The sequence below is a fragment of the Sciurus carolinensis genome, chromosome 13, assembly GCF_902686445.1.
Source record: "Sciurus carolinensis chromosome 13, mSciCar1.2, whole genome shotgun sequence".
Taxonomy (NCBI): domain Eukaryota; kingdom Metazoa; phylum Chordata; class Mammalia; order Rodentia; family Sciuridae; genus Sciurus; species Sciurus carolinensis.
The window spans coordinates 64,668,881-64,680,987 of NC_062225.1; the positions used below are offsets into that span (position 1 = coordinate 64,668,881).

A 12,107-nucleotide genomic window follows, 5' to 3' on the forward strand; every position below is an offset into this window, starting at 1 on the left:
GTGCAACTCGGGTTGATATTTTCGCGAGATAACTTCCGTGTGTGTGCGAGTGTGCAACAGGGAGAGTCGCCCGTGAACTTCCGCAGCTTCCTCTGCCCGAGGGCGCGGGGCACAGCTCCGCCTAGCCCAGCTGAAGAGGAAACCCACGCGAACCGCCCGGACCTCCCCGACCGCCCCCGCGACCGCCCCCTCCGGGAAGGCGGGGCGGAGCGGAGCTGCGGTCACGCCCGAGCCCAGGCGCAGCCGGCAGGCCGCCCGCGCCGCGCCCCGCCCCGCCCCGCCCCGCGACTACATTTCCCAGCAGGCCCCGGGCCGCCGCGCGCCGCAGTTGACCCACTTCCCGGCCCGTCACGGGCTCGGCCGGCCCCCGCGCCCAAGCGGCTGCTCCCTGCTGACTGGGGTGTGGGCGGGGAGCGGCGGAGGGAGGAGGAGGCGCTGCTGGCTGCCGCCGTTGCCTCCGCTGCTGGGCGCCTGGGCAGCTCCCTGGGTTTCTGCGGCCGCCATGGACGAGCAGGCGGGTCCCGGCGTCTTCTTCAGCAACAACCACCCGGGCGCCGGCGGTGCTAAGGGGCTCGGGCCTCTGGCAGAGGCTGCCGCGGTCGGCGACGGGGCGGCTGCGGCGGGGGCGGCTCGAGCCCAATACAGCCTCCCGGGGATCCTGCACTTCCTGCAGCACGAATGGGCCCGTTTCGAGGTGGAGAGAGCACAGTGGGAGGTGGAGCGGGCGGAGCTGCAGGTAAAGACCCTCCCGGCCTGGCCCTCTTCATCCCGCCTCTTCGCTCCCTTCCGCCCCGCCCCGGACCCTTCTCCCCCCTCCCCCAGCCCTCTCGCGTCCCCTCCCCCTTTGCTCTCGCCCATCCCACCCAGAACCTCATCCCCTGGTTCCCTTCACCTTTGGCTTTCGCTGACCCCACTTCTTCCACCCGGGTTCTCACTCCCGCTCTTGATGCGTTGTTTACCCTCCCCGCGCCTTTTCGTCTGCTTCCCACTCTTAACTCCCAGTCTCATTTCAACTCTTGCCATTCCACATCTTAGGGCGTCCCTTTTAGTTTACTGATTGGTGCTGACAGTAGTTTTGAGAGACACCGAGCAAATCATCCTGCCCTAGCGTGTCCCATCCTAGGTCTGGAGACGTTCCCTGCAAAAGGTATTGGCAGTTGACTTCTCTTTCTGCAAGGAAGGTGATCACAGAAGACAACCCAAGTTGTGTCAATGAGACCTTGGCTTTCAGTGAAAAAGTGATGTTGGGCAGTAGTCTGATTAGAAATATCAGCTCCCTTTTTCTGTATGTGAATGTTTCTTCTGCCCTTTTCTTCCCTTCCACTGCTCCTGCGTTTCGTTTAGTTTCATGGATTTTGAATGAAGAACCTAGTTGATTACGGTCCAGTCTTGGTTCGGAGATAGTTCCTGTTCTCAGAATCTAACACTTGCCAAGAGTTAATTTTATGTTCAGTGTTTTGTGAGATTGACATATGTTTTAAAAAGAACTAAAGGGACTTCAATAGTATTTACATTGCCTTACATAATCTGCAAGATAAAGTATATCCAGAGATGAGCTGTTGTGGGCCCTGAGAAGAATGAAAGTGAGTTGATATTTTACAGGCAATTCTGAATTGGTAAGGTTTTCAGTGGTGGTTCTTGAAAGTTATAAAGCATACACTTAATTTCAGGAGGAACTTAAAGAACTGTGATTGGTTATGCCTGTTTTAGGGGCTAATCCCTTATACTTAGGGAATTTGAATACAGTTTTGGTTGGTGAAGTACTTGAAGTTAAAATGCTATCCAGTGTGCCCCCCTTTTTTGTAACATGTTTTTTCTTTGGCAGAGAGAGAGAGAGGGAGAAATCTGTGAAATAGAATCATGTGCTGAAACAGACTGCTTTGGTGGAGTGGAGGTGGCTCTGGAAAGACCAAATAGGCAAGGTTATAGTAGACAGGGTTTTCAGTAAGGACCATGTTTACTGCTAGATCTGTGACCTTGAGGAAATCCTTTAACCTTTCTGGGCTTCACTTTCATCATTTATGTTCATGATATGTTTGTTGAATGCCAGTCACGTGTGTCTGAGCTCTGGGATTAACAAAATTGACAGAGCTTCTGCCCTCCTGGAGTTTGTTTTAGTCTGAAGGCAAATAATCAGCGAATGCAGCTGTGTCGTATAATGGTATATAGTGGCAACTGCTGTGGGGAAAAACAAGTCAGGGTGCAGAAATAAAGTGTGATGGGGCAGCTGTTTTAGAGGGGAGCATTAGGGAAGGTATCTGGGAGATGATGGATGAACAGGTTAAATGAATGAGGGAATGGTCCATGGTGTCTGTGATTTCTTCTAAGTCTCTATTTCTACAGTTGTATGTTATTCTTTGGTGACTTTTTTGTTCCTGCTCTTAATGTTGCTATAATGTAGTCCATTTGAGATTTGTAAGTTTTCTTAGAATGAAGCTGATAGTGTCTATATAGTACCCAACAAGTTTGAATGCTTACACGTTTTCACCTTTATTAGTAATGTATTCTGTAATTGAGCTTGTGGATTTCAGGCTTCAAGGAAGAGTTAAAGGCAAGGCTTAACTTTAATGTTGTTCATTTGCAGGAAATGATTTTTGATATAGCTGCTTATATTTTAATTTCTTTTCTGGTTTAAGAATTGTAAAATAAGTCACGCTAACTTGATCAGAAACAAATAAGAAATCAATGCTACAAGTAGGAGTTTGAGAATTTCTACTCCATCCTGTCTTGTTTACTCTCTTCCCTCCTGTTTAAACTTTTCAGTTTACCTATGTTGTCAGTCTTTTTTACACAGACACACACTCTCTCTCTCTCTCTCTCTTTAAACTTCAAGTAGGTTTCTCATTCATGCTCATCATATTAAGGACAATACATTTTTATAGTTTCTTTTGATTTGTGTTAAAATTAAATTAAACTCCCATAGAGAAACTTAAAAACTGTTTTCATATTTTCTGAACATAGGTATTAATTTGCAATAATCTATGATCTTTGTCTCCCTTATTAGTGAAATTGGAAATTTCAAAACATTTCTTTGCAACTTATCATCATTAAATTCAAATCTTTCTCTTCATTTTTCTTCTTCACCATTGGAAATTTTTCTGGTAAAACAATAGGAAATTAAAATAATTTAAATGAATTGAGATGAAATATGGATCAGTTGGTGTCCTTCTTTTAATTTTTAAATCTCTTCTCATGTCATTACCACCAACAAAGATTTAAGATTCTGTCTAATTTGTCCCTTCGGGAACCTGTCAGTCCTGCTCTTTCAAATTGCCAGGGCAGAGTTTTGAAAGGCAATCCAAGCTCCCATCTACCTGGCCTGCCTCTGCCACATCCTGCCTCCTTCAGATTTTGAGAGTAAAGAACAGCCATGTTGTACCAAAAACTACTTTGTCATTTATTTCCCCCATGCCCATCTTAATAGACTATTAATTTTGACAACGGTACCCCCCCAAAAAAAGCAGGGTTATTTGTGGGAGAAAAAAAGAATAATCAGGGTATTACTGAGGTTTACATGTGTAAAAGGAATTGGAGAAGGAATACTAATAAGATATGAGAATATATTTCTATATATGAGACATTGTGCTAGAGACCCCAAAGAAACATGCAACCTAGTTAATGTAATAGAAAATAAATAACATATAGAAGAATCAGAGTTTCTAATTTGCCAGGAAGGTTAATTTTCTTAGAATAGCATAAGAGAGAAGAGTTAAGAGTGGAAAGAGTGAAAGGAGGAAAGCACTTTGAATTAAAGAGAACCCAAGGGTCAATATTTGAAAATATCTGACTATTAGGAAATCAGATATATAAAAAGTAAAAATTAATGGCCCTAACTGGGCTTAGTAGCACAAAGCCTGCAACCCCAGTGGCTTGGGAGACTGAGGCAGAAGGATCACAGGTTCAAAGCCAGGCTCAGCAACTTATACCCTGTCTCAAAATAAAATATAAAAAATGGGCTGGGCATGTGGCCCAGTGGGTAAGTGCCCCTGGGTTCAATTCCTGGTGCCCCCTCACCACCCAAAAATTTATGACCCTAGATTTTGGGGATTTACTAGGGTTTGAACGCAGAGGTGACTTACCACTGAACTGCATCCTCAGCTCCACTCTTTTTTTTTTTTTTTTTAACAATTTTTTTTTTATTTTGACACATGGTTTCTCCAAATTTCTGAGGCTGACCTCAAACTTATGATCCTCTTGCCTCAGCCTCCCAAGTCACTGGAATTATAGGTGTGTGCCATGGCTCCTGGCTTGGCCCTAGATTTTGATGATGATGTTTGTGTATAATGGGGAGAGGTTTTGATATTTACCTGAAAGTGCTAGAATTGTGTGTAGTTGGTGATAAGATTGAGTAGTGTAGGGCATGTGGTGTGGAGGTTGTATGCTGGAGTGTTCATGAATCTGGGATTTGGCACTAATGATTTATATTTTCATTCAGCAGATATTTCTTAAGTACCTACTTGATGGTATATCCCATTTGAGTCACCAGAAAAGATATAACAATGAAGAGAGAATGAAGAGATCTTGCTCTAATGAAGTTTAAATCAGAGGCAGACAGTGATAAATATAGGACATGTTGGAAGGTGATAAATGCCCTGTTGGGATAAAGGGGATCCGTAGTACTTGAGAAAGGAAGAGAGTCTTCTTTGATAAGATGCCATGTGAGTTAAAACCTGAAAAAGTAATAACCTGAAGTGGAGCTGTGTAAGCAGGAGAAGCAGCCAGAGAGAAGGGAGAATGCTTGGAATGTTTGAGGAATAACAAAAGGCAGATGTAGCTAGAGTAGAGAAAGTGGATGGGAGAAATGAGAGGTAGAGTCTTGCCCATTATAAAAACTTTGGATTTTACCTCAGCAAGATGGGTAGCCATTGGAATGTTTTGAGCAGAGAGCAAAGGTGATGTTGTCTTTAAAAAGATACCTTTGCCAAGCATGAGAATAGACCTGGAAGCGTAGAAGAAGCAGGAAGACTATTTAGAAGCCTGAGTTAATTCAGGCTAGAAATGAGTGATGGTGGCAGGGATATGTGAATATACTTTTTATTATATCATCAAAATATAGTGGATTCTGAATGACATTCATGGTAGAACCAGCAAAGGGATGTGCTAAGGGATAGCATGTGAAGTAGTTTTTTTTTTTTTTTTTTGTGGGGGGTGGTGGTACTAGGAATTGAACTCAGAGGCATTGAGTCACAACCCCGGCCCTATTTTGTATTTTATTTACAGACAGGGTCTCACTTGTATTTTATTTACAGACAGGGTCTCACTGAGTTGCTGAGCGCCTTGCTGTTGTTGAGGCTGGCTTTGAATTTGTGATCCTCCTGTGCATCAGCCTCCTAAGCTGCTGGGATTACAAGCCTGTGCCACTGGGCCTGACAGGATGTGAAATTTGACAAAAGGGGGAGTCAAAAATGATTGAAGGCGAGGGAAGAGGGAAGGAAAGATAATGGAATGAGACAAGCATCATTATACTATGTACATGTATGATTACACAAATGGTGACTCTACTTGTACAACCAGAGAAATGAAAGTTGTACCCATTTGTGTACAATGAGTCAAAAAATATAATAATAAAAATGATTGAAACATATTTTGATCGAGTAGCTTCATAAAACTGTTGAGAAGACTTACTAAGCATTTTAAGTGGAAAAAGTAAGCACTAAATGATGTTTATTTTTGTTACGATAATATTTAAAGTATTGTGAAAAGCAGTTTGGCATAGACCTGGGTTTAAATCCATGCTCTAAAATTTACTGTTATATTTCACGCCTTTAATACATATTTACTAAAATGACCTTTCATAGCCTTAATTTCCTTGTGTGTAAAGTGAGAATAATTAATGGTCTTGTGAGACTTAAATGAGTTATTTTAAAGAACCTGGTAGAGGTATGGTGCATAACACAAAATAAACGCTGAATAAATAAATAGTAGCAAATGCACTGTGTTAAGTTTTACTCTATATCTGTATCCCCAGAGAAAAGTATAATCTTTAGTCATGAATTCTTTCAAAGCTAGAGAATGTATGTGCTATCCTGAATCCATGCAGTCTAATATTCTGGTTCTGACCCTGGCACTAAGGACACTTAGTAGGAATGATGGTCTATAGTATCTGCTTCAAAATAGTTACATTCTTTGAAAGTACTTGCTCTCCTTAATAACCCACCAGTCATCTGCTATCTTGGAATTCATGTGAGCTCTTCTGAATATAATTATTTTAAGTTTGCATTACATTTATTGACCACTCAATGAAACTAACCCCCAATTTCATTCGGTCTTTTAACATACTTCCTTATTTTTGGAACAGATGAACCCCATGGTGGTATGATATAATTTTGTAAGCAGGTTCATTTTTTGTTCTGTCCATATCCTTGATAATTTCATAATCTTTAATTATATTTTGGAACTATTATAGAGGTTTTACTCTTTTAAAATATGTCCTGTTATTTGTTATTTAAGTTTAGCGTTTCTCAGACTTAGCTGAAATCTTAAAATAATGTGGGGACTCTTGTAAAGTTATTTATTCCCAGACCAATCTATAATATCTGTCAGAATTGTTGGAAGTGTGGTCCCTGGCTTTAGTGAGTTTTTTGTTTGTTTGTTTTTTAGCTCCCCTATACTTGTAATGTGCAAGGATTAAGAATCAGTGCTTTAGTTGTTGTTTTTTCTGTTTTTATGCACACAGAACACACAGTCTATATAAAAAAGTTTGGCAGTTTCAACACTTGTATTGGTATTCCATATATGGATAGCTTTATAGAATTTGGGATATGATTTCTTTTTTTATTTCCATTGTTCTTTCTGATGAGAGCTAGCATTTTATTTTTAGGCAGTAGAATATTATAATTTGAATCACTTCCCACTGACTGAAGTATATAATGACAGTGTAATCTTTGAGTTGAAACTAACTTTGAAAATAACCCCTACTTTATTGTATAGGTAAAGTGAGGCCAGAGAGATTAAATGATCAAGAATGCAATAGTTTTGTATAAGCTCTGTTACTGAAGTCTCCAGATATCTTTTTTTTTTTTTTTTTTTTTTCCCCTTTTTTTGGTACTGGGAATTGAACCCAGGTGAACTTAACCACTCAGCCACATCCCCAGCCCCCTGCTTTTTTAAAAAATATTTTATTTAGAGGCAGGACCTTGCTGAGTTGCTTATGGCCTTGCTAAATTGCTGTGGCTGGCTTTGAGTAGAGATTCTTCTGCTTCAGCCTCCTGAGCTTCTGGAATTACAGGTGTGTGCCACCACCCCCAGCTCCAGATATCTCTTTAAAAAGCCTTTTTTTTTTTTTTTTTTTTTTTTTTTGCGGTGTTGGGGATCGAACCCAGGGCCTTGTGCTTGCAAGGCAAGCACTCTACCGACTGAGCTCTCTCTCCAGCCCTAAAAAGCGTTTTCAGATATTATCTCTCTTCTTGTTGATTTGATTTGATTTTCTGGTGCTGGGCTTTGAACCCAGTCCATTGTACATGCTAAACATACTCACTGCTAAGCCACACCCCTTCCCTATTGTCTCCTTCATTCACAGCTTTCAGAAGTAATCAGAGCCACACTGATGCTTACTTATTGTTTTTATTTAAGCTATCAGACACAGAGATTTTACTGTATTTTCCCACTTTCTAACTTATTGTATTGGTTACATTTGAGATTTTCTTCATGTTAAGTGTTTTGTAGTTTCATTGATTTGTTAGAGTATGGATTCCTTTTTATTTTGTTTGGGACTTTGTTAGGTTTCTTAAATCTGTGGGTTAGCATCTCATTAATTTTGCCTAATTCTCATTTATATATCTTTAGATATTTCCTGTTGCATTTTCTTCTCTTCTTGGACTTTGATTATACATATATCCTAGGCCTCTCCTTTCTCTACTGTATATTTTCCATTTTTTTATCTGTTTTTGGTTTTGTTTTGTTTTAGTTTTTTTAAGACTGGATCTTCCCAAGTTGCTAAGGCTGGCTTTAAACTTGCAGTCTTCTGCCTTATTCTGCCTTAGCCTCCCAAATAGCTGGGATTACAGGTGTGTGCCCCCATGCATGTCATCTCTGTTTTATTCTGGGTAGTTTATTCTGATTTATCTTTCATTTCTTTTTCTCATCTCTTGAGTCTAATCTTTTATCCAGTGAATTTTTGGTTTTGGTTGTTGTTGACATTCACTTTGGTTCTTTTTCAATCAAATCTGCTTTCCCCCTGCTCCCCAATAGTGTTCTGTTTTCTACAGATATTTTCAGTATGATATTTATTTTATAAATAAATAAGAATAAGTTTATTCTTTAAACTTAGTAGTTATTTTATATTTAGTGTCTCTGCAGTTCCTACACTTGAGATCTTAGGGGAGCCTTTGTATGGTCCCTCTTGTTTTCTGGTTCTTGATCATGATGACTTAACTTATTCCTTTGCATTCCTGTTTATTATTTTTTAAAAAAAATTTTAGAAATATTTTGTTTTAGTTGTAGGTAGACATAGTACCTCTATTTTATTTTTATATGGTGCTGAGAATTGAACCCAGGGCCTCACACATGCTGGGTGAGTGCTCTACCACTGAGCCACAACCCCAGACCCCTTGGTATATTTTTGTGTGCTACTCACTGTCCTTCAGAAAATTTAAGACTAACCTGAGCTTTGAAATATAGATATCTTCTTCAGGAGGGTTTTGTGTTTGCTTCTCATAGATGTCTGGAGGCCTTATCAATTCAGAGCTACTTTAAGGCAAATTCATTGGTAAGATTTTTTGATCACCTAGCTGATATAAATTATGATTATAAATATATTTGAGTGTCACTATACTTCTGCCATCTTTGCTTTAAGGTTAAATCTTTGGGGTCTTAGCTTAGTGTGAGGTATGTCACCTCTTAGACCTTTCTATTCTGGATCGTCTGGATCTTTGATTTTTGTTCTTGGGTCTTGTACAAGGATGTCCAAACTAAAGTTCAAGTTTGTTCTGATTGGCCAGTACCCAAAAGGGCAACAGTGACTTTTATTCTATATACTTAACTGGATATCCATTTCTTCTCTAATTTTGACCAAATAATTCCTTGCTATCTCATCAGCTTTGTTTTGCTTTTAAGAAGATTATAGAAATATTTTGTACAGAATTTTTAGCTGTTTCAGTAGGCGAGTTGCTGTAGGGCACCACTACTAGAAACTGAATTTTTTTTTTTTTTTTTGTGGTACTGAGGATCGAACCCAGGGCCTTGTGCTTGCACGGCAAGCACTCTACCAACTGAGCTATCTCCCCAGCCCAGAAACTGAATTTTTTAATGTTACTTTCCAAATAAGAATGATCCCAGTACTTATCTGGGGAACAATACCATTGATAGCAAACAGTTCTTTCTGTTTTCTTTCTTTTTTTGGTACCAGGGATTGAACCCAGTGTGCTCTATCACTGAGTTATACTCCCAGCCCCTTTGAGACAGGGTCTCCCTAAGTTGCTTAGGGCCTTGCTAGGTTGCTGAGACTGACCTTGAACTTGTGATCCTCTTGCCTCAGTCTCCCAAGCCACTGGGATTACAAGTGTATGCCATTGTGCTTGGCTGATAGTATTTATGTTTTAAGAGATGTGCCTGTTTATAGTCCTAAACTTTATTTCTATATCTACATTTCTTTGAATTCCAGTAGTAGGGGAGACCAAAGGTTTTTCTCCAATACTTGCCCATTTAGGCAGAATTTAAAACAAAATCCTTCATTATGAAGTTTTTGAGAGATGTTCGAATGCCCAAATAATTTGGACAGATTTCCCTTTGCCAGACTATAGTCTGCTTGACAATCAGTTATACTTTATGACTTATGAGTGTTGCTGATGGTATCCAGGTTTCAGTTCTGGGCTAGAAATAAGATTATCCTCAAGATCTTTGGAATTTCTTGCCTGGGTGGCCAATTTAACAAAGCACTCTGTTGACCATCATTATTTGGCAGTAGAAATTGTGGATATTTGAGACAACTTTATCATTTCCAATTCACAACTTTTCCAGGCCATATTTTTATTGGTAAAATGCTGGTGATAATATATGTACCAAGCAGGGTAGTTGGAGGTTTTAAAAAAGGTAAAAGTATGTAAAGTTTGAGGCATATAATGGGTACCCTGTAAGTGGTTTGTTCTTGTTGGTTGAGATTTCTATGGACAGAGTGCATTCAATTTTATTTTTATTTGTATCATGTTTTAGAAGCCAAGAACTAGTTTAAATGATCCATTTTGCCTAGTAACTACTATATTTTCTTTGCCCATAAATAGTGGTTGAAGGACAATAAACTGACTGCACTAGAGAATAGGCAGGAGATAGCAGTAGTCGGTGGTGATAATAAGTAAGCATCAAGGACTGGAGATTGTAATAAAGAAAATTTTGGAGTTCAGAAAGAAACTGAGGTAAGAGAAATTGGGGAAGGGGATAGAAGAGGGGAGCAGGAATCGGGTAGAGTTGAGGCAGACAGGAGGAAGAAACCAAATGTATAAACTTTTTTTTTCTTTTTTGATAATGGAGATTGAACCCTGAGCTATATCTCCAGCCCTTTTTATGTTTAATTTTGAGACAGGACTCAAACTTGTGATCCTCCTGCTACAGCCTCTTGAGTTGCTAGAATTACAGGCAGTGACAGGCATGTTCCCCTGTCCCACATCTCTGACAGCTGGAGATTTTTCAGCTTGCTCTTAGGCTAGTAGCTTAATTAAGTTCTGTATATATGTATTCTAATATAATTTGTTTATTATGTTACCAAGAACAAATATTATGTAGTGCTTTGGTTATTAGGTTTTTCGTAGCCTTTTTTATATTTTCTGTGTTAAAACAGAATAATAAATATGTCAACTGTGTGTTTGTTCTTATGCAAAAGAACAAACCTGTTCTTGAGGAAATGAGATGTCTTTGGCAGACCTAGTGTTGTTTAACCTTTTTTATAAAAGTACTGTATCTGGACAAGCTGATGAATTATTAGAAAATATTGATATGTAAAAAGGAGAATTTGTTGTAGTTGACTGAAAGCAGTATGGCCAAAGAAAAAAAGGTAGAATTTTCGTTTTGGAGATAAGGTGGGGAGAAAAGCAGGGTGTAGGAGCCCCGAAATTAAGGTAAGCTTTGGGAAGTATTGAATGAGGTTGGGTAGAAGAGGTATTTTGGGTGTGGCAAATAGGTTCTTAGCATAACTGCAGTAGAGAGGTTCTTCAAAGGGAAGGGCCAGGGGGAATGTTTCATTTCTGATCACACAAGTTCCATTAACGCTCATTTGCATATGACAGAAATTGAATTCAATACCAGTATATCTACTTAGGAGAAATAAACATGATGTCAGATTCCACAAGGGTGATACCAATTCTACCTGATGGAAAATTACAGCTCAGTCTGGGACTTGCTCTCAGTTTATACTTCCTAAATGAGAAGATTAAGCAGTGAGCAAAGGAGCTTAAATAATAGGCACAACCCAAACCTGCTCCTGAGGAATGTAGGTTCCTATAAACTGAAAGGAGGGAATAAGGAGGTGCCTAGAGATCTGGGTCAGCACACTTACTAAACTTGAAAGAGTAGTAGAGTCGGGGAAGATGGTATCCGTGGTCTAGTAATTTGACCCAGTACTTTGTTTCCTCTTTCCTTTTTTCTTTACCCTTCAAAAACAATCATACTTTCATTATTGAGCATTTACCTTGTTATCAGGTACAGTGCTAGCACTTTACATGTATAATCCATGTTCTTTGTAAAATCATATGTGGTAGGTAGTACTTATTCCCTAATTCATAGACAAGGAATTTAAAGAGAAAGGATAAATAAATTTGTTGTAGAAAAAGTTGAATCGGTTGGATACAGTGGCGCTGCTCATAATCCCAGAGACTCAGGAGGCTGAGGCAGGAGGATGGCAAATTCAAGGCCAGTCTCAGCAACTTAGTGAAATAAAATAAAAAATAAAAAGGTTGGGGACGTGGCTCAGTGTTAGAGCACCCCAGGATTCAATCCCTAGTACCAAAAAGGGAGAGGAAAAAAAGAATAAAAAGAAAAAGAAAAGATTGAATCATGAATCTGGGCCTGGTAAGTAAAAGGAAATATTTTGACTTTATTCATTCTCTGTCATGTTTCTGGGTCAGTGTACAGAGCTGGAATGTTTTCTCCTCTTGTCTGCCTGCTAAATTTCTAATCAT

At 39.7% G+C, this 12,107-nt stretch overlaps 1 protein-coding gene across 1 annotated transcript in view; it reads left to right on the plus strand.

Moving 5' to 3' along the window:
- The first annotated feature begins 358 nt into the window (after positions 1 to 358).
- Strn (striatin) overlaps positions 359 to 12,107 on the plus strand; it is a 103,824-nt gene continuing 92,075 nt past the window's right edge. Inside the window, exon 1 of the mRNA XM_047522656.1 lies at positions 359 to 736. Within this exon, the coding sequence (XP_047378612.1) occupies positions 503 to 736 (234 nt within the window). The 5' untranslated portion in view covers positions 359 to 502. The remainder of the gene's footprint in view (positions 737 to 12,107) is intronic.